General features: G+C 36.0%; 1 protein-coding gene across 5 annotated transcripts in view; it reads left to right on the forward strand.

Annotated features, from left to right (window-relative positions):
- Positions 1-23944, forward strand: part of Vps13b (vacuolar protein sorting 13 homolog B) — a 567993-nt gene that overhangs the window by 313525 nt on the left and 230524 nt on the right. For all 5 annotated transcript variants that reach the window (XM_076911259.1, XM_034516325.2, XM_076911256.1 and 2 more), the window contains 5 exons: positions 7071-7242; positions 7783-7897; positions 9535-9601; positions 13168-13576; positions 18286-18397. In XM_076911259.1, the coding sequence (XP_076767374.1) occupies positions 7071-7242; positions 7783-7897; positions 9535-9601; positions 13168-13576; positions 18286-18397 (875 nt within the window). The remainder of the gene's footprint in view (positions 1-7070; positions 7243-7782; positions 7898-9534; positions 9602-13167; positions 13577-18285; positions 18398-23944) is intronic.

Genomic DNA, 23944 nt, shown 5'->3' on the forward strand with positions numbered 1-23944 from the left:
TAGAGGGGGCTGGAGAGGTGGCTCAGAGGTTAAGAGCACTGACTGCTCTTCCAGCGGTCAGTCCTGAGTTCCCAGCAACTACTTGGTGGCTCACAACCATCTGAATGGGATCTGATGCCCTCTTCTGGCATGTCTGAAGACAGCTACAGTGTACTCATGTACAAGTCTGTTGAGGCTAGATTCCATTTTTCTTTTTGTTATTGGAAAAGTTTTACACAAATGTTTTTTCTGCTTAATTTGTATTTTTCTTCTAGATAATATAGAAGAATTTCTCTTGTTCACTAGCAGTACAGAGAAACACAATGAATTACTATTTATTTAGTTATTTATTTGGCATCCTACAACTTAGCATAGTTTATTGATTCTAGAATTTTGTGTTATAGATTCTTCAGGGTTTTCTTTTTTTTTAATTGGATATTGTATTTATTTACATTTTAGATGCCTTCCCATTTCCCCTCCCTAGAAACCCCCTATCCCATCCTCCCTCCTCCTTTTTGCATTTATACCATTGTAATTACATGCAAGTATTAAGGTCAGTTCTAGGTTGAGGAAAGAGCAATAAAATAGGTGCAAATAGTCAAGGAACAAGCATGATAATAAACAAAGTTTCCTGAACACTCCCGTGATCACTGTTTCTTTTTTTGTTTGTTTGTTTGTTTTTTATTTAATTTAATTAGTTTATTTATTTATTTATTTATCTTACAGTTCAGATTTTATCCCTCTCCCAGACCACCCTCAGACTGTACCACATCCCATACTACCTCCCCCACCCCACCCTCGTCTCCACAAGGCTGTCCCTATCCCACCCTCACCTCTCACCCCACCAGACCTCTTCACTCCCTGGGGCCCCCAGTCTCTTGAGGGTTAGGTGCATCTTCTCTGACTGAGTCCAGACTCAGCAGTCCTCTGCTGTATATGTGTTGGGGACCTCATATCAGCGGGCATGTGCTACCTGGTTGGTGGCCTAGTGTCCGAGAGATCTCGAGACGTCCAGGTTAGTTGAGACTGCTGGTCTTCTTATAGGGTCGCCTTCCTCCTCAGCTTCTTTCTGATTTTCCCTAATTCGACCACAGGGGTCAGCAGCTTCTGTCCATTGGTTGGGTGTAAATATCTGCATCTGACTCTTTGAACTGCTTGTTGGGTCTTTCAGAGGGCAGCCATGATAGTTCCCTTTTTGTGAGCACACCATAGCCTCTATAAGTGTCAGGCCTTGGGGCCTCCCCTTGAGGTGGGTCTCAATTTGGACCTGTTGCTGGACCTCCTTTTCCTCAGGTTCTTCTCCAGTTTTGTCCCTGCAGTTTTTTCAGACAGGAACAATTATGGGTCAGAGTTTTGACTGTAGGATGTCAACTCCATCCCTCACTTGATGCCCTGCCTTTCTGCTGGAGGTGGACTCTACACATTCTTCCTCCCCACTGTAGGGTATTTCATCTAAGGTCCCTACCTTTGAGACCTGAGAGTCGCTCACCTCCCAAGTTTCTGGTACATTCTGGACAGCCCCCCCCCCCCCACCTCCTGTCTCCCAAGGTTTTGTTTCCATTCTTTCTGCTGGCCTCATGGCTTCAGTCCTGTCTCCCCTCCACCCCCAATACCTGATCATGTTCCCCTCTTCTCCCTGTCCCCTTTCCTACCCAAGTCCCTCCTTCCCTCTCCTGTCCTGTGATTGCTTTCTTATAGAACACCAAATACAATCTATTTTTAAACAAGTTTAAGTTTCCAAAAATATTCCATGTAGTATCATGGCTCTGCTCTAAGTATCACATTTTAAGAATAACTGATTTAGACAATGGTGATCACTGTTTCTAAGGACTTATCAGGATGACCAAAGTATCTGAGCCTGCTTCCCTGTCCTAGCCCAAAATTATTTTCATGTCTGAAGCCTACTTCTTGATCTAGCCTAGATTTAGATTCCTGCCTGAGATTACTTCCTTGTTCTAGCCTAAGCCCACTTCCTTGTCCTTGGACAGTTGCTTCTTCGGGGTTCTCTATGTGCAAGGTTGTCTACAAAAAGAAACACTTTTACTTTATGTTTTGGATGATTTTACTTTTGTTACCTAATTGCTCTGACTAGGATTTTCAGTAATAACTTGAGTTGATTTTCCATACATTAAAAAAAAATAGGCAGCATTGCAAGTTAAACGCAATTTTAACTTTTGACATTTTTTTTATTGTGAAGGGAAATTTATCATATTGTTCTGGCTTTAATGACATTTTTGTATAAAGAGTTAAAAACATATTGAAAAATTGGCCTTGATTTTTTTTCTGTTTCTGTATTATTTCTATATTTATACTCTTTTGTAATTTATACTCTTTTGTAAAGATTGTTAAATTTTATAAGTAGAAATAAAATTATCTAGATCATGAAATTTTCCATAGTGGTTAAAGCACTGTATCATGGTTTCGGTGCCTTGTGATATTAATTGCATAGTGTGGTGCTTCATGAAAGAGTAGCAGTACGAAACCAAGCCCTTTATTGTACATTCATGTCAGCTGTGCATTTGAAAACTCTCGGGAGCAATAACATTTTATCCTTAAACTGGCATACATACTGCTTTTTGCTACTTTCTTATATTGCATATTTATTAATTAAGTTCAGCCTTTTTTAAAAACAGCACAGTATTTAAGGCATAGTCATTTGTCCTTAGAAGAATTTATCATGTTTCACATAGACAATGACTCTCTGTATAAAAGTAATATTAGCTGAGCTGGGAAATTCAGCTCATCACTATGCTGCTTAACACAGGTATGTCTTTAAATGGGGACTTAATTTTTGATAAGCCAACAGATATTGCTAATACCATACTGCCTCACCATGATCATGCCACTCTGCAGGTTGAGGAGGAAGGAGAGAGTTTCAGACCAGTCTGGGCTGCATCATAATTTTGAGTTAGCTTAAGCCACATGGGGATAGGATGACTCTGTCTCAACAACCTGACAATGAAGCAAGAGAAAAATTTAAAATGCCAAGTAAATGCCTAAGACACTAGTTCTTCTTAAAACAGAAAGTGATATGTTGACCCACCGATGTTTAGAAGCTACTTTTACCCAAACTTTAACTAGAATTATTTATTAATCTAGGAATCAAATTGCATTATTGCTTTAAAGATGATAGTTTCTTAATGTGCATAGCTGTTGGATGGACGTCAGTATATTAAAAATGATTGTTTTATTTATATTATATTATATTTATATTAAATCATTTATATTATAAATGATTGTTACAGCTATCGTCAGGCTCTCAGACTGTGCCTGAAGCAGTGCTCACATAGCGCAGTCAAAGCCCTGTTGATGAGAAGTGCGGTGTTAGCATTTTTTACTATACTGCTACTCATAATGAGTAAAGCTACTCATTATTTTTAATATTTTCTAAAATAAGACTTATTTTATTTATTAGATGGTTTATATTCAATGAGAAGCTTTTATTCAAAATACACAAATCATGACATTTAATTTATCTTTTTATTCTTCAGAGAACATGGGATAAACTAATGAGTCAGATAAGTAAAGGTTGTTTTTCAGCCTTTGTTAGCTATCAAATATTTTCTATTTAATGCTTTTCCCTACTTAAAATAATCATATCAGAAAATACCTCTAGTATTTCATTTATTATCTGTAGATTTTTTTATACACTATGGCGTAATAATCTGAGGCAGCCTTACTTTTTCATGTCAGTTATCTAATTGGATCTTCTTTGAAATTTAACTTTGGGTTTATAAATGTCTAATTCAAATCTCTATTGAAAGGAAGTTAATTTTTTTTTTTACAACTTAAATATGCTATCTAATTTGGTTGTATAGGTCAGAACTGGTTTTTACTTTTTCAAATATGGAATTTATTAGAAATGAATGTAGTGATTCTAACTACATTCTAACAACTGTTTGTATTAAGTAAAACTATTTGTAGGACCCAGATGATTGAAACTTTGCTGAATGATATTTTCATATTAATGTGTTGGTGCAAGCACTCTGATTCCTGCAAATACAGCTTCAGCTTCCTGTGTTTGCATTGTGTCGTGGTAAACTTGGAAGTATGGGTGAGACTTAAGTTCTCTGCTTAAAAGCTGGTTTACTGAAACTGAGAGAGCAAAGGTGCAGGAGACCCAGCAGGCCACTTGTTACTGCTGACTTCAGTACAAACAACAGTGGAAGTGTTTAGCCCTTGGGGAGCTTGTGTGATTGAACAAGAATGTTGAAATTATTTTGAAAAGGAAGAGTAGCAGTGTGGCCAACTATGATCTTCCCTGAGCTCTGCAGCAGGCCTAGGATACAGAGCTGAAGTGTTTGTTCTTCCATGAACCAAGATAAATTTACCTAGGAAAATAAATTCAATATGTTGGTTAATTTCCCATGAATTTTTTATTTTAGAATTGGACTAAGGAGGTGTGGGAAAATAGTTCAGCATTACCATTTTGGATCCAGTTTTCGCTATAGAATTGTTAAATAAAGAAGGAAATTAATGTAGAAACATGTTTAGCAATGTCACAGCAAATGTTTTAAATCCAAAAAGAAAATTGAAACTGCATGACATAGTAGTTTAAATGTTTTTCTCAGGAGTGCTTACTAAGCTAGATTCCACAGTCACAGGATTCTTATCAGGATACCCAGTAGTGTTTAAACATGATTAGATGCTGTTTTCTCTGCACCTGTCCTCCCATGGAGTATGCTGTTCTTGGAGGATTTGACTAGGAATGTTTCTATTCTAGAAACTAACTCTTTAAAAAGGCATAATAGCTACATTGTATCATCTTCTATTGATTTGACATTGTAAAAAGCATTTGCTTTGGAAATAGTTTGTGCTTTTTATTAGATGATGTGTTAGCTAACCAAAAATAAAATTTCTGTAGCATCTTAAATTATAGAAATTTCATTTATGATAAATTTATAAATTTGAAAGATAAGGGTCTACTTATTTTGTAGAAATATGAAAAAAACCCATAAACAGCTTTTGGTTATATTTGGGACAAGGAACTAAAAATTTCCTGTCTCAGTAAGTCCCAGGACACTAGTTCTTTTGCTGTGCTTGGTCACACCTTCCTTGTGAGTTCTTTCAGTGATGGTTGTCTCTGCCATAGTCCTTCACACTTGTTCTTCTGTCTTTTAAGCTAAAGGAGAGAAGGCAAGATAAAAAAAAAAAAAAAAAAAAAAAAAAAAAAAAAAAAAAAAAAAAAAAAAAAAAAAAAACCCACATCTGTAGCAACTTTCTAATTATCTGGCCAGGAGTGCATGTCTGTAGGATAGAACATGGCTTCTGGCTCCTTGTGTGAGGCTTTAATTATGGCTCTTACTTTCAGGTATGGTTGATCTAGAGATTAGTGGCTTCTGCTTTGACTATCTACCAGGAGAAAATAACACATCAACTAGTATTGCATGCCTTCTCAAACATTCTAAGGGACATTTTGCTCTTGCATGATTACATAGGAAATAAGCATTTTATTTAAGACATTCAAATCAACAGGGAACCATGAGAGATTATGGATGTATGAAAGTACTGATATCCTACAAGACCCCCCAAGACCAAGTTCTCAGCCCCAGAAGGACAAATGCAGGGAATGAGAGACACACACACAAGAGATAGAGGTTTAGGGAGAAGGGGACAGGAACAAGAGGGGAGAAAAGGAGTAGGAGACAGGGAAGGATAGAGGGGCACAGGGCTGCCTCTGAGGAGAGAAGGGACAGAAGTGGCTTGCAAGCAGTTTATACAGGCAAAGGGGAAATCCCTAAGTTAGAATGAGTTTGTTAATTCTGATTGGGCATATTATTCAGGGCAGCCAAAACAGGGCTTTTCATTGCTAGACTTAACTATTTTGATAATTGGATCTTAGTAGTCAACCTCAGGAGGAGGAAGTGGCCAAGCAAGAGAATAGAGACTTTGGTAACTAACTTTAGGAATGTAAAGGTTTTAGCAAGGGAGAGGAAATGGGGTAAAAGGGCAAAAAGTCTGTCCAGGCCTGTTAGAGCCTCCTCAGTGCATGCAAATGAAAACGTGTGTCTTGTTGGAGAAATGACAGAAGGAAACATGCAAGCTTAGTGTTGATGATTAACATCCGCTTAGGAAGTGTTGACTATAGAGAAACACTTTCTTTACCTTCATGCTCTTGTTTATTCTAGATTCTAAGCATTCACTATCATAAAAACTGACTTACGAAGGAGGTAATGGACTCTGGAAAGTCCTTGTTGTAGTATATCATGCTGCCTACTAGACTCAACCTAATTAAGTAGATATGGATTACAAATGCATCTTCTAACAAATAAGCATGCTGTATTTGATGTGTTTTTGTCCAGCTTTTATATGCACAGCAATGAAGCTCCTGCTTCTAGCAGCGTCTTTTCCTGCATCTAAGACTAGAACTACACAACTGTAGTTTAACATCAAATACAAGGTTTTATTTGTTCTAGGCTACTAAAATCTTTTGAACACAAACAAAAACACCCACCAAATCTTTCAGAGCAAACTTGCCACCATGGAATTCAGGACCTTATTCAAGTTCAGTATATACCTATGAAATTAAATAAACTCATATGTTATTCCTCTAGATTTCAGTCATACAAAGCATGTCATAAAGTCTAGTCTTGTCTACCAAGAGAAACTCTTTTTTGACTATTGCGTTGTACAAACCACTTGGTTACATTTTTCCCTAAATTTATTCATTAATGCTCTATGTCAAACACACATTTCTCCTGTCAAGAGATAGAAGGTAAATGCCGGAAACCTGTGGTCTTCAGCGTCTCTGTAGCAGCTAATCAGGTCCATCAAAAAGCAGCCATAGTCAGTAATGATTCCTTGGCTGTGATTGTATAAAAATGTACTCCTAGGCAGCTGGCTATGGCCCTTGGCTATTTGGAGATCCTTGGTCTCAGAAAAGCTGTAATATCATGCACCTACATTAAAACTATATAAACTGCTTGAGTAGTATATGTTTATAATGCTTAGCTTGGGTTGTTAGCAGTACCATTTATACGATCAGAACTTATAATATGGAAAATTTAAAATCATTTTAAATTATAAATTTTATTTTATCTATTTCTGGTTGAGTTTGGTTTGTTTGTTTGTTTGTTTTTTCTTCATCACAGGGAGATTCAATTCAAGCTGGTGATGATTCGCCATTCTCAGACTCTGTTACCTTGGAACAGACTACCAGTAACATTGGTGGGTCCAGCGGCCGTGTTAGTCTGTGGATGCAGTGGGTGCTCCCCAAAGCTACTATAAAGCTCTTTGCTCCAGACCTTGAAAAGAAAGGCACAGGTACAGGAGTATTTTTCTTTTCTACTGTAAAGATTTTAAAAAATTATTACTGCTTTTAGAAGAAATATTAGATAAAATTTTCTTCAGTGTTTTCATTTATAATTTAATTAGCTCTTATTCAAGTGTTTTAAGAATGTTGTTCACTGAACCTCATCACTATATACAGCTTATGTTTAACTATTCTTTTTGACTTTGTAAAATTTAATTTTGCTTTTTGATAATTAAAATTCAGCTAGAAGGTATGAGTGACTTACTCTGAGCATAGCAATGCATTGCATTATCAGTATTCAGAGATCCTTGGCTGGTGACACATTCATTTCTTCAATGATAACTATGGTTTTCCTAACTTGAGATAGATAGACACCTTTTCTTAGCATTAAGGGACCTTTGGCACTAATGTTGCTTAGAAATATAGAAGTCTGTAATCTTTATGCTCTTTAGATGGTCAGGGTGCATTAGCCAATGTGAAATAGAAGATGGGAGATTTTGATGTTGATTCTGAGGAACTCTCTTGATAATGATGCTTGTTTCTGTTTGCAGAAGTTTGCATGGTCAGTGAAGTAGAAGATCTCAGTGCATCCATCGATGTGCAGGATGTGTACACCAAAGTGAAGTGTAAGATAGAGAGTTTTAGTATCGACCACTATCAAAGCAGGTCAGTAATGGATGGCAACTACAGGGGAGCTGTATTTGTTAGAGCTGGTCACCATAAGGAGGTTTCTGTTCTACAGTTATAACTCTCAAAGAGGATGCTTAACAATTGTTAAATTGTTGTTTAGTATTCTTTCATTTGTATCCAATAAAATTTTATAACATGGCATATAGCTGTTCGTAAGCATTCACATTACTGCTTTTACAAATACCTCCCAAGTGTATGCCATGTGTTAAAGATTTGCTGAGATGCTTAGGACACAGTTGACATGTCTGATTGTTGCTGAGATGCTTAGGACACAGTTGACATGTCTGATTGTTGCTGCGTACTTTGATCTACTTGCTCTGTAGCCTATACTGAGGTGGAGCACCTGTTCATGCCCCTTAACTCTGAGGAGATTTCTCTTTTGTTATAAATAATATACATGTCATAGATAAATGTAAAGCCACATTATTCTCTATGTAGTCTCTATATCAAAAGTAAGCTTATATGAAAATATTATTTGCTTGTAATACATGTTTTTCAATGTTTTAAAATGATCTCACCATTAGTGTTTCCTAAATAAAAGTACAAATCTTTCCCTGTTTTTGATTTATAATATAACTGAGGGGTTTATTTTTAATCTGAAATATAACACACATAACTATAAAATCTAAAGATGCTATTAAAGTATTTTAAATAGTATTGTATTTTCAGTTTCATGGTAATTTCTCCTAGAAATAGTTTTTTCTTAATATTTAAATATCATAGTATTAATATTAATATTAAATATCATAGTATTTATCAGTTTAACAGTTTTTATTGTGTAACTGTAGGTGCCCAATGTCTTTTTATACATGTACTGCTCTATAATTACATTTCCTAAAATATTTTTGCAAACATGTCTAGTTCTTCTCTACTTGTCTTTTCTCACATGTCATACTTATACCACCAAGTACAAATCCATAATAGATAGCTGGAAATTATCATTATGAAATATATAATATATTATTTGCTGTGTTGTAACACTTCTTATACTATTATCTTAATAGTTAGGTGGCAATTATTTTTGTCATATTAACAATGAGTGGTTAATTGGCATTTGATTTTTTTCCTTTGATTTCTTTCCAGTATACTATATTTAAAATGAAATGATTTTTCATGTAATATACTTATTGAAGAACTGAAGCAATTTCTGATATGAATATTATATACTTTAGTTTATCCTTAGTTTCCTGTTAATTTATATACATTCTAAATTTTAGATAATTTATCAGTATAATGATGTGCTTACTAATATATTTTATATGCTGGGCTCTTTGCTGAGCCTAAAAGATACAGAGTTTAATAAAGTAGACAAAGATTTTTACCTCTCTGTACCTTCTCATCTATTAGAAGAGACAAAAATTGATAAAAAGAAAAACAGTTAAATCTGTCATCAGAAGTCTTTCTGTGCAGTACAGAGAGCTTGCTGCACTGCTGTAAGTGGGTCTGCTGGCCACATTGTTACAGCTGTGCTGCTGCAAGTGGGTCCACTGGCCACATTGTTACAGCTGTGAGGAGCATAGCATGCTTTACTGTAGAACTGCTGGTATTTTGATGTCAGTTTTTTAATTGAGAGAAATTGAATAGAACACATAAGGTGAACTTATGTTTTCCAGGCCTGGGGAAGGTTGGCAGTCAGGACATTTTGAAGGAGTGTTTCTGCAGTGCAAAGAAAAACCTGTGGTGAGACTCATTTAGTAATTTTTTATTTTTGAGAATATATTTTAAATTGTTTGTATTTGTTTTACTTTGCAACAGGAGTAATGATATTAAGAATTAGAATTCAGTACATTCTTTTAGACTTCTTCCTTTAAATTTTTTTAAATTAGAATTGCTTAGTCTTAATCTGCTCATGTTTTATAGCCAATTTCTTTATAGCAATTAAATAAACATCAAAATTCAAAGGTAGGATTGTATCACATTTATTACTATATCATTTGTGAATTGCTATGTTGATGTTTTAGAAGATTTTTTTCTTGCATAAGTAAGTTCATGATGGACTGCCATTACTAAAAATTTAAAGTAATAATTGCATATAGACATCAGTTACTTTATTTTTTGTTTTAGTTATCTCCATTTGCAATTATTTTTACAGAAAAAGCACAGAGGCCATACTAAGAGATGGCTCAGAACTGAACATTCCAGCTCTAGCTCACTCGTTCTTTCTTCCCTCCCTCCCTCCTTCCTTCTCTCTCTCTCTCTCTCTCTCTCTCTCTCTCTCTCTCTCTCTCTGTCTCTCTCTCTCTCCTCTCTCATTGCTTTTTTTGTCTTCGCACCTTTTTTGCTCCTGTCCATCAATCACCTCAAGCCTTGGGAAGAGCATTGGTCTTTGGGGCACTGTGGGGTGTCTTCTTTCCTGTACTGACTAGCACCTTATTGGTTTAGCCCCTGAGCAAGCAGGACTCTTGCAGTAACTGTTCTGCCTTTCTTTCCTCTGTAAGAAATTACTTTAAAGCTGTATCCCAGAATTCCCATAGCAAGTACCCAGAATAGGACCTGAACTGTCCATACAGTCAATGCTTGATTTTCATTGTTGCTAATGACATACTTTTCATAAGTAAACCATAATCTGGTTTTGTATCATAAATTGCCTTTCTATCATACACTGATTGTTATCTATATGTACTTTCGCTATTCTGATTTTGTGAGTATAAATTAATATTGCTGTCAATATAAGAAAATCAGCTCTTCTTCTGTCTTCTTCATCTTCTTCTACTTCTCTCCCCATCTTTGCTCTATCTCCTGAATAACCTCCCCCCTTAGAACCAAAAAAGAAAAAAGAAAGAAAGAAAGAAAATCAAAGTAAGTTACTAAGTAAAATGGCTTTCCACTTGTGTTGAATAATCAAGCATTGGCCAATACAGCATTTGTCATTCCTGAGTTACTTCTTGCCCAGACTACTTTGTGTTTTTCTTGGTTTTGTTTCTCTTAGGCAATGTCATCTTCTTGCAGCTAATAGAAGTACTTAGTGCTGTCTTTATTCAAGACAAGTTTTTAGTTTCTTATTTCCTCGGTACAAAATTAAATTAGGGTACATCTTAGTAACTTTCAGAAGTATCAAATGTATATTTTTGAATGGTACAACTTATGTAAATATGTTATTAAACTCATTCCAATAAGTGGAATTAATAAAAATTCATGAAATTTTAAAATGTACCTGCTGCTTAGTCTACTAAGTCACCACAGTATTAATATTTTCTCAGTGTTGCAAAATTCATAAATGTAAAGCTGAAAAAGGCATAAATATTATCCTTAGGAAATATTTTCTATGATTTTTCTCCTTACATTATAAAGCTTACTAGTTTATTTGCATAATAGCTAATGCTTCTTTTCATTGAATTTTAACTTTTGTAATAGTTTCTGTAGTTCTACACACAGGAGGCTACCTTGTGCTTTCTGAGAGCAGAAGCTCCTGGCATCTCTGGTCATTCACCTGCGTGCTCATTCGCATTCTTAGGAGCAGCTGACTGCCACTCAGCCCTGAGAAACAGTCTTAATGACTTGAAATGGCGTCAGACAACTCACAGATTTTATTTTGAATCTTTTCAATTTTTTTTTTTCTTTTTTTGTTTGAGACGAAGAGTTTCTCTGTGTAGCTCTAACTGTCCTGGAACTCACTCTGTAGACCAGGCTGGCCTCAAACTCAGAAATCCGCCTGCCTCTGCCTCCCAAGTACTGGGATTAAAGGTGTGCGTCACCACCACCCACAATTTTTTTGACATTTTCTTTCTACAGTTACAAAAATGACTTTCCCTAGAGTAGAGCTGGAGCTCTGTAGCAGACTGTGAGCTCATGAGGAATCCCGGAGCTGCAGAGTCACTTCTGTGGAAAGTTCTCAATTATTTATTGTCTCTATTCATTTTAAATTTTAAGTAAAATGCTGATTTTTACCATTTGAAATATGAAAAGAAATGTTGTTTTACCTCCATTTTGACCAAGTGTATTTATTCTCCTTACTTAAGTACAGCAGTTTAAGAAAATGCAAGGGGGAATGGGATAAGGGGTTTGCAGAGGGGAAACCAAGAAGGGGATAACAGTTGAAATGTAAATAAATAAAATAACCAATTTAAAAAAGAAGAAAGAAAGAAAATGCAAGCTTTTCACTTCTGTAGTTAACCTTTCAAGAGTGCTTATATTTGACATGTTTCAAAGGTTTTTAAATCATTTATGCATGTATTGAAATGCTTTTTATGCTCTTTCCAGGGTTTAAATAGAAGCTTATTATGGACTGGTTTATTTAGACACCTGGGAATGGAACATTGCTGCTGGGGTGGCAGCAGCCCCTTTCCACCTGTTGCTGCCTGCTGGCACACATAGGGATCAAAGTACAGCGCTTTATCTTGCTTTACTATGGTTCTGTTGCTTTCAAACAGAGAAAGAAAGAAGGGAAGCAGACAGTAGATAAAAAGAGGGAGTTTGGAAGGACTAAATGGTGTGAAGGCAGACCAATAGGGGAAAACACATTTCAGCACCTTCTATGTTTTCCCAATGGTCAGGTAATTCACTTTAAAAATGCATACAGAGTTTTTCTTACCCTCCTTCATTATAAAGTCCAGTTTAAAAGTCTAGCAGACAATTGAGCTCAGGAGTATGTACATAGCATGTGTTAAGACCCTCAGTTGAATACACAAACACACACACACACATACACACACATATACACACACACATACACACACACACCAAAGCAAACAAGCAACAGGAAAAAGTAAAAACTCAGCAGTAATATCTGAATTACATAGTTTTCCCCTCTGATCTGTTGTTGGTTATAGGTGTAAGCCTGAGAAAGTAGAGAGAAGTGGGCCCTGAGGAGATGGGTCACAGACCTGGAGACAACGTGGCTTACTGGTTCCTTTGTCCTGTTTATCTAATGTGTTCTTTTTCTTTTCCTTTTCTCCTGTTAGGTATTGGAAAGAGGTGTTGGAAATGATATAGATAATGTCTAGTCTAATTTTATGTTAAGTGATATGTAAAATAGGATTTTATGTAACACTAATTGATTAGGGGAAAAACACTCCCGTATTTATTAAGAAGTATAGGATGACCAATATGAGAAGGTCAAAATTCTAGTCTGTCTCCTCTCTCTCTCTCTCTCTCTCTCTCTCTCTCTCTCTCTCTCTCTCTCTCTCTCTGTCTCTCTCTCTCACACACACACACACACAGACACACACGCAGACACACAAACACACAAATACTGTCTCCTTTAAAAAAAAATGAAATGTGTCTTCTGCTTTCATTTTCTGGAACAGACAACTACAAAACTTGTAGACGGTGCTCACCAGCAGCATGGATTCCTTTCTCTGACATACACAAAAGCTGTAACAAAAAATGTCCGCCACAAGTTAACCTCAAGAAATGAGCGAAGAAGTTTTCATAAGTTATCTGAAGGTTTAATGGATGGCTCACCTCATTTTCTTCATGAAATTCTTCTTTCTGCACAAGCATTTGATATTGTTCTATGCTTTCCTTTACTTAATGCAATTGCAAGCATATTTCACACTAAACTTCCCAAGACCCAAAGAGAGAAAAGAAAATCTTCTGGTCAGCCCATGAGGACCCATACACTGACTTCACGCAACTTGCCTTTGATTTATATCAATACAAGTGTGATCAGAATTTTTGTTCCCCAAACAGAAGAAACACAGTCAACTGTTGCAGGTATAGTTTTCTGGGGTTTTTTTCTTTTTCTTTTTCTATTTTTGAAGCTTGGAGATGGGTGGGTAGGGGATTGGATTAAATAACTTTCTCTTACTAATATGTGAATGAAGACTTATTACACTATGGCTTTTTACAGGAGGTACTCCCTGTCTATTAATTTCAAAGAATGAGAAAACAGATTGTTTTTATCCTGTAGCATTTTGCTTTCTATCTGGAATTCTAATGCTATACTCAATTGCTATCCAAGATATGTAAAATTTTATATAGAAAATCAAAATAATAATGTTCATGATAATGAAATTCATAAAAATTCTGATATAAATGCCTATGATGGAGGACAGGAAGAAAACTTGTCAACAGAGCAATATGGCTTGTCTAGGAGACAGGACGTATAGCAGCAGATTCCTATTTATATTTATCTTATATAATAGAATTCTTCCCATGAGGAAGTTGTGCCCTTTCTATGAGATCAGAACTCTGTATGCCTCACATCTTACAAATGCGTGTGCAGCCGCCTTTACCCTTGTGCCATTCTGAGCTGCAGAAGAGGACGAGTTGTGATTTTTCCTGTGCTGTGTTCCTGTTCTGTCTACCTACACAGATGATCTGAATTAACAGAAGATAGTCTATGTGAATATTACCACTTACTAAGGTTTATTTAAATGATAATCTTTTTCATTTCCATAATTAAGAAGTATTTGTACTTCTAGCAGAGCTAGACAGTTGCTTTTCTCTGCTCACGTAGCTCATACAGCACAGGAATCCTAAAGAACAGTTGACCCTTCTGAACAGTGATGTGTGTCCACCTGCTCACCACACGGGGAAGAGCTGCACATCTCTTGCAGATATAATGACCTTTATGCTACTGTCTACTTACTCTCTTTAGTTAGATGACTGTTTAATGAATAATAAATAAATAATTTACAATAAACTTATGGTAGTTTAAAGAACTTAAATTTTTACAGAGGATAATTCTTTCCCTAACGGCCAGATTTACAAGTTAGGTTATCATTTTCTTATAACCATGGTAGAGATGACTGTCATGAAATACCACATAGATTAGCTAGCCATCCTTCTTTATGAACTTTTTAACTGAATATGTAATTTATGAAGGGATGAGAGAATGTCACCTGGGCATGTAGAGGTCAGAGGACAATTTGGGGGAGTCATTTATCCTCCTGAGTACAAAGGAGCAAATTCAAAGTATTAGAATTGGCAGCAAGCACCCTTATCTACTGAGTCAGTACTCTTATTTAATTTAAATAACTCATCTTAATAAGTTCTTTTGTGTCACAAAGATTCTTTGTTGAATGTGTCTTATGTTCTCTATTCCATACATATTTGATTTCAGTTGAATGTATATGGTAAAGCCAAATTTCATTGAAACCTAAGCAGAAAACGATATTGGAGATGAGTAGTTGAGATGAGGGAGAAAATGAACACAGGTAGCATGTTCAGAGAGCGAGATAGGAGCAGCCAAAGACAGTGATGGAGGAACCTGCCCACGCCACAGCTTTTCTGTCGCCGAGACCTGGGTTTACAAAGGACTCTGTTTCCTTGTAATTAATTCCCTTTAGCATGTTAGTTGGCTGTAAAGTGATTCTTTTCTCATATCTTGTACTACTTTTGGGGGAGTTCTTCTTTTCCTCTTCCTCATCTTCCTCCTCTTCCTCTTCCTCTTCTTCCTCTTCCTCCTCTTCTTCCTCCTCCTCCTGCTGCTGCTGCTGCTGCTGTTTTTCTTCCTAGTGCTGAGCATGAAGCCTCTGACCTCATGAACAAAATATCTCTGGGATGAACTTCTAGCCTAAAAGTTAATATTTTTAGATAATCCATTTCACACAATATAAGTTATTATTAATTACAAATACAGCTTTTAAAAGCTCCATGGGTTTATTTCATTATCAACTTACTGAGTTTAAAACTGTACCAAGAGTACAAAACAGTATCAACAAGTTAATTTTTCTAAGTGAACTAGTGTAAACTGGTACTTTTAAAAAAACATACGTCCATCCATGCTCGTGGGCTGTGCCTGTAATCACAGAACTCCATAGCAGGTGCAATAGGATTGCCACAAGTTCAAGGCCATACTGATCTGTATAGTAAGTTTTCAGCCAGCCAAGGATACAGTTATACTCTGTTACATGTTCGAGTGTGTGTGTGCTTACATGTGTGCACATGTGTGCGTGTGCTAGCATTACTGCCTCACATGTGCCTTTGCCTTAATGCAGTCCTCCGACTTGTATTTTCTGTTTGCTCACTTGCCTTCACAGTCTATCTAATTGATGTACTGAATGATTCTTACAGTATTGGTGAGCAAAAAGTGTGTTTTCACTTTGAGTTACACCTTTGTTCTGTAATAAGATTATTTTTAACATTCTAGCATTTTATTTAGGTAGTTAATCTTGCAGACTAGTTTCAGTCTAAGTGCTATTTGCTTCTTTCACAGATTCTAAGTCCATAGGTGTTTCGCTTCCATCCTTAGTTTTTATTTTATCATAGAAAGCTGTGTTTTGGAGATAGTATGCTTCTCCTGGGGTGAGTGGTTCCTCATGAGGCTCACTTGAAACAGCTAAGGCGAAGAAGGAAGGTATTGATTTTCATGTTTAAAATGCTTTAAAAGCAAACATGCCCTCATGTGGCTCAACAATTAAAAGCAGGTTAAGTAAGCCAGAAGGTAGGCTTTAAAGCTACTACCTCCCTAGCTATAAAGTACCTGAAGAAATCACTCAAGGCATTTCCTTATGTAAGTTCACAGTTTCATTATTCTTGCTTGTATATGAATACAATTTTGATAAATTCAATATTTTCTGTAATAAAATTTTAATCTAATTTATGAATGCTTGTCAGCAAGTATTTATATATGTATTTTACTTTGACTTCATAGTGTAGCTTACTGAAAGCATGCTTGACTCTAGCAGGGTTCTGTTCTTGGGTCTGGCTCTGTGTGTAACGCAAGCATGTCATTTTTCTTCCATATGCACCTCATTTACTGTGGCGTGTCTATTGCAGTTGAGACTTTATATGGCAGGTAGTTTCTGCAGCCTAGAAGGACAGTTAGCAAGTCCACTAATTGTACTTCAGTGGTATAGTCTATTCTCTGGGCTTACTATTTATTGATTTAATTGATGCCTTCTGCTTAATCAGAGGCTTTACTCACATGGAACTATTAAGCTTGGCATATAATGCGAGATCTCTGAAATGTAAACACTGGTCATAGTATAAGGACCTATAATCAAGCCAGACCGCCTTCATTTGAAAATAGCCCAGCTGCATGAGATGTAGTTTTGTTTGATCTTTTTTGCAATGGGCTTTTTAAATTTTTGTGTTTACTAGGATGTCCACATGCTAATATTTATTATGATAGTTCATCTCCATTTCTGCCATTTGCTGCCCACCCTCCTTTCACCCCCTCCTGTCACATTCATCCTCCAACCCTTGCCGACAAGCTTTATTCTTGCTTTTTCATTTTCTCAATTCTAACTTTCTTTTTGGGGGGCTAATCAAAGTCAGACCATACCAAGTGTGCTGCTGAAGCAGCTGGAAATAATCTAGCATTTGCATTCTTTGGGCAGCACAGTTTGGGAAACACGAATTGAGCCTTCGTAGGATGTTCTGAGGCCTTACACCCAGCCCTACTCTGTTTTGTTTGTGGCAGATCCTAAGGGCTCCTTGAGAAAAGCAGGAGTTTCTTTTCTTTCTAAAACTTTGTACTCATAGTCTCACCACCACCCTCCTCAGTGCCCTTGGGAGTGCCTCCCAAGAAGAGGCAGTACCCTCGCCCTGAGCTTCAATTCACTTACAGGTTTTAAAATACTTACAGCGAGGAAAGTTGTATATTATGTATTAATGGTTAATAATAGGTAAACAGTTCTTATAGTTGATTTATTGTTAAAAGTCTTTGAATTTGCTGCACAGTGCCATCAAAAAAGGCCCAATCTTTTCCTAATAATAGCTGTGAGTTACAGAAGAAAGTGTGAACTTTATAAAAACATGAGGTTACATAAATTCTTATTCAGTACAGTGAGAAGAATTAGAACTCAGGTGTCCATTTAACATATCTCATTGCTTTGGTTTTTAATATTTTTACCTGTCTGCTTCATCAAAAAGTGAAACCTGTTCCCCAAGCCCTTTTCCAGGCACCTCTGATGACAAGCTAAGATGTTTTCTCATAGTAAATCATTTGGCCTTTTCTATCTTCAACATTGAAGCCACCCATTTCTTTTAGATTTTCTGACATTTAGTAGCTAAAAGTGCAGTGCACTGTGTAATTGTGATATAATTAATTATCATCACACATAAAAATTTTAAAAATGGGGAATTTTTTGCCTGCATTGTTGATATTCTGTATGTTTTTAGTGCTAAAATTTCAGAACTAAAAATAATTTCAGGAACAATCCAGTAGTATTTTATGGAATTAGATCATTATATGGTTTTAGTGTTAAGTACATATACTTAATAAAAACAACATTATATTAGGGTGAGATAATTATTTTTTCATTGTGATTTTAACTGCAGTAAACAGAAAATCACTAAATTATATTGGAAGGAAATAGACGTACAAAATCATCAAATTTTTTATTTTGAATGAAACATTTTATTGTTCTTTTTCTCATCTATTGGACTTTTAAGGTATTGGCATCCTATTTCCACCAATCTCTCATTACACATCTCAGATCCACATGTACTTATGTCTCTTCCCTTTGTTACAGTGAGTCAGGCAACAAAGGAAGACACGATGGTTTTGAAGGTTGGCTCTGTTGCAATGGCTCCCCAGGCTGATAATCCACTTGGCAGATCTGTCCTCAGGAAAGATATTTACCAGTAAGTTGATTTTCTTATGTTCCATCTTGCAACAGTTTTGTCCTGCAGAGAAGTACAATGATCAATAAACTTGTTTGGTGTGACCTCTAGAAATACTTTTTACTGGGGATCTGTTGATAGTTCAGACTTTTCTGATTTTCCTCAGGTGTGGGTTTTTAAATTCATTCAGACAAATCAAGTAGTCCTGTGAGGTGTTGATAAATAGCAGAATGTAAGTCCTAAAGCATCATGAACTGAAGAAAGAGCATGGAAAATTTTAGCAGCCTTTATATTTGACCAAATCTCTAATCACATAAGAAATGAGGTCCTTTCTAGAACTACCACATCCTACTGGAGTCTGTTGTATCAAAGTGAAACATTTTCTTAATTTAGGCCTAAGCCATTATTTGAAGTGTATGCTTGTGGATGTCATATGGATCAAAGCTGTAAAGAAAAGCAAACTTCTAAGGAGAAATTTCACAGTAAACACTTTCTGTGAAAATGCCTGGCTCTGGATTTTGTCACCAAGTGTTTGCAAACCACACCAAGCGTATGCAGATGACACTACTGCTGAATGTATGTAATGAGCATGGTAAAAATAATATGTAACTTGTACTGAAGTCACAACTGCTGCCAGGCGTAAAGAACAACTGCAAATAATGCCGAGTGAGAAAAGTCCTAGAAGTAGAGTTGAACAAGTCATGCCCCGCTTGCTGGTCTGAATTTCAGATGTCACAGTCTTTTCAAAACTTCAGTGCTTACAGTTCTCCAGTAGATGTCATAGCTTTGAAAAGGTTCGAATTCAGCTATTATATTCACCACCTAGAAGACACAAAGTTTTTACTTTACTCTTCATTTTAAGACCTGGTTTCACTATATAGTTCAAGTTGACCCCAAAATCTTAATACTGCTGCTGCAACATCACTGTCTCCCAAGCACTAAGATCATTGGTGTGGCCACCATACCCATGATCTAGTTTCAAACAGGCCATCTTTGAATGGATATAGTAATGTTATTTATAGAGTTTTCCAATTAGCTCTGACTTACAAACTGCTCTTGTCCTTATATTGATATTTTATATAGTTTATATAGTATTTTATATATATAAAATATATAGTATTTTATTTATATTTTATATAGTATTTATCTCATCTTTTATTTAGTTAAGTTTACATAAAAACCCAAGGATATCAAGGAGTTCGGTGAGGTTTTGTGAATCATCTAACCCATCTTTGGGATTTTAAAAATTAAAAGTGGAAACTATTAAAATAATTGTTGTTTATCCAACAGTGAGTTAAAATTAGAGCTTTCAGAGCTTTTGGAATATATCATAGTTGTAGAGTGATTTTCAGTAAGACTGAGGCCCAGGCCTCCATTTCTAACCATGTGTTAGGGAGGAGGAAGAGGATTAGAAAGGACTTTATATTTTCCAACACTTAGAAGTCCTTCCACACACTTATCTCCTATACTTTAGGAATGCATCATCTTTAAGGCTTTTTTTTTAACTTTTGATGGAAAAAACTGTGTATTATAAAGTTTGTACCATTAGTGAAGTAAACCATAAGACATCCTTCCCTCCCCTTTGCCCTCTCCTTTCCAATTTCAAACCTTGCAGGGATTACAGCCTCATTGCTTGTATTCAATGAGATGTTCCCTCAGGTTTGCTTTCTCTCAGTGCTTGTTTGTAGTTTTCTTACTGGACTTTCACAGCATTCTCTTTAATGTCAGTATTCTTCGCAGTACTTTTCTGCTGCCTGCTTCTGCTCTCCTGGCTCAGGAGAAATTGAATTCAAAGCATGTATGGTAACTTTGAAGTCCAGCATAGACAAGACTTGCACTATGTGCCAGAGTGTCAAACACCATAGAATTCTGGAGTCCACAGGCATGCTAGACAGAACAGTTTTCCTGGATCGCTCACATTCTAAGTCTTTTCATGTAACTAAACTAACAAGGTTAACCCAAGAGCTCATCCAAAGCATCTCAGGATCTCATTTCTATGCTGTGTCACCAACATCAGAGAACAAAAGGCAGAAGTAGAAGCCACATAGGAATGAAGTAATTGTGTAGAATAACAATACAGACACAAGCAGAAGACCCTCTGTTATAGGGCTGTGTTTATTTTTTATGAATATATTAACCATAAATATCAGTGGACAAGGCTGTGAAGATTCATTTCATATTGTATGATTCCTGAATATATAAAAGCATCAGAACACAAAGATACACAACAAAAGTAGATTACTACTTCTCATGGTATGGATGAGGGGAAAAATGGGAGTTGTATTAACTACGAAAGTATTTATTCTGGGGTCATGAAAATGTCCTTGATTTAGGTAGCAAAGCCAGTCTTTAAAAAGTGTGAGAATTCACAGTTCCTGATGTTTACATTTAGAACAAATAAAAGCAGAAGCTTATCCACATCCTTTGGGAATAGCTATTACATAAACAAGATTATTTACAGTCTTGCTCATTGGCAGCCTTCAGCCCTTTATTCCCTAGAGACTAAATGAAAATACCCATCACGATTTTGCCTTGGTCTTTCAGAAGATATAGCCCTCTTCCCCTCACTAGCTTTCACATACACTCATACTACTTTAGAGATATAGAAAGTTTTAAAAGTTATGTGTCAGAAATTGGGCATAAATATACATGAATACATATGTAAATATACATGTATGCATATATAGCTATATAAATATATACATAAACATACTTACATATATTTATAATATTACAAGAATATACATTTCTGGTTAGAATGTAAAATGGGTATGTATGTAAAAGTCCTGGGCAGTTTTTATTAAGATTAAACATAGTTATCATATGGTCCACCAATTCTACTCCTATGTACATATATGTCCATACAAATGTTTATAGTGAAATTAGTTAATAGTTTTAATTTTTTAAGAGTGAAAACAACCTAAAGATATCACAATAATGAACAAAAAACCAAAATGTGGCATTCCATGTGACTGAACATTGTTCTGCCACAGGAAGACATGGAGTTGTGATAAGCATCATAACATGGCTTGATCTGTACTTTGTTTGAAGCAGGAAAATCAGTTATCCTCAAAAGGTCACCTGAAGGACATTGATGAAATCACATGGGCTATAGTGATAAATTGGCATCTGGGAGAGCCCCCAAACACCCATGGGTCACTAATGGGAAAAGCGAGCCATGAAAAATTGATTTGTACATTTGTTAAAAAACAAAGCCACACTAAGGTGCACACTAAGGTCTACCAATCCACATAGTAGCCACAAACGAATATGGCAAGTCAAGCTGGGATTTCTTTTTTACATGAGATACTATTGGATTTTATTGAGAAAAACTTCTAATATAGATTTCAACATGAGCAGTGAGAGTAGAACAACGTGTAAGAGAAAGTCAGTAGAGCCTGCCCTCAAGTGGGCATGGCTTTTGCAAGAAGGCAGCTATCTAGATGGTTTATTAAGTCAAAATACATATGTATTTTGTATGTATGTGTCTCTCTGTAGTCTTAATAGTGTCTTAAAAACACTATTAATAGTGTCTACATGGTGTTTTCCAGATGTATTTGTGTTTACTTATTAATGTATTGTGGATCTCCTCATATCATATTCAGAAAACAAATTCTGTTTTAAGACCAATATTTTATACACATAGATCCAAAGATTATTTTAATACTGATTTTTGTTTTTAAACACCTAGATATTCAGCATTTTTGCAAACTCCCTTAATGTTCTTTAAACATTTTTAATTAGACTTCTCAAACTTGAAATCATTATTTACATGATAAAATGTAAAAGCAAACATGAGTTGTCTCCTTCAGTGGGAGGTCTAGTTTAGATCTTGTGGGGGTCTGTCCTTAGGAATGTCTACATCACTTGGTAGTTGGAATTACTGTAGTATTCTGTGTTGCCATTTGAATCAGGAAGGGTATATGAGTCACAGGTTAACTATCCCATTAATGTTAGTGTTTCTGTTCTGAGGTCGTAATGCTCACATTATGGCATTATTTCTTTTTGTAGTTTGCTAAAACTTACCTCATGGTCTGCTGTAATAGAGCTGTAGTTCCAGACACAGTATTCAGATTAAATTATATAAATCCTCCTCAAATGTGTCCTTCCTCCTCCTCTCAGTCTCTAGATTCATTCTAGTTCTCCAAATATACAGATGTTCTCAGACTGATGACTGTGTTGGTCTTTGTCAGGGTGTGTGTCATTATCTAGTGCTGTTACACCCTAGCCCTACAGTGCATGCTCTGCTGTTGGTTACAGGTCAGACTGACTCAGAATAGTGGGGATTTAGAGTGACTTGCCCCAAAGCTCTGTGTGAAAATACTGTGGGTGGAGTTTTCATCCTTGTCCTGATCTTCCGCTGATCCAATTGAGGGCTTGATATTTGGCTCTAACTAAAGTAACTATTCTTTTGTGGCTTCCTGTAGCAGGATATAAATTTCCATGAATTTGCGTCTCTTTGCTGCCAAAAGCTTCCTCAGTAACCATCTCAAAATGACTCTTAAGTTGTACTGTCATAAATTGTAGACCATTTTTAAAATATGTTTTACCCTTTTATTGAGTTCTCTTACTTTGCTCTTAATTTACATTGGAAAAAGGCTACAGAATATTAGGATGTGCAGGTCTTATCATGAGTCTCTGAATTTGAAAAAAAAAAAAAAAAAAAAAGACTACCTTACAGTTCTTTGAAACACTCTTGGGTTATATAAAGTGCACTGGGTATGGGATACATCAAGCCCTGGTTTGAATCTTCCATTAAGGCACTAATGTTTTCTTGCCAATTTAACATATAAATATAACCTTCTATGGGCTTAAATATAACAAAGTAAACATAATATACCTTGAAAAATACACCTGAAGGATCAGCAAGATGGTTCAGCAATTAAAAAGCTTGTCACTGGTCCTGAAAATCTGAGTTCAATTCCTGGGACCCACATAGTAAAGATAATGAACTGGCCAAAGTCATCTTCTGACCTCCACTTTCATCCACTCACACACCTATCACAGCACACTGGAATTAAGAACAGGTTAAATAGACCTTAAAATAATTTAAAACCTTTAAATATCCACAATATTTGGCATATAATGCTTGTGTACCATGGCTACGGATAGGCAAGACAGAAAAATGGTAAAATAGTTTTCTGTTTTCTTAAATGCCTGATATAAAATAATTGAATGTGATAATTAAAGAGTATCCTGTATGTTTGTTTCCTCTATGTGTCTATGGATGAAAGGATGGATAGTGAACTTGCAAATGTGAGCCACTGTATGGGCCATTATTTATAGTTTTAGCCTGTGTTGACTAGTGTCCACTTCCAACCAGAACCATATCTCTACCAGAGAGAAGCGAATTAGAATGAAAATTAAGAAGCAAGGATCATACGCATATTCACTACATATGCACAGTAAATTACCTGTATATGTCACATATAAGTGTCTGATAAGCAGCAGTGAGGTGACATGTTGCCTTAGAAAGCATCCTTGTACTTCTCATGCCCCAGCAAGGAACAGTTGTCCTCTGCAGGGTCAGTGTGAAGGACAGCTTCCTTCCCATGCACACTTTTCTTT

The sequence above is a fragment of the Arvicanthis niloticus genome, chromosome 13 (genome assembly GCF_011762505.2).
Source record: "Arvicanthis niloticus isolate mArvNil1 chromosome 13, mArvNil1.pat.X, whole genome shotgun sequence".
Lineage (NCBI taxonomy): Eukaryota > Metazoa > Chordata > Mammalia > Rodentia > Muridae > Arvicanthis > Arvicanthis niloticus.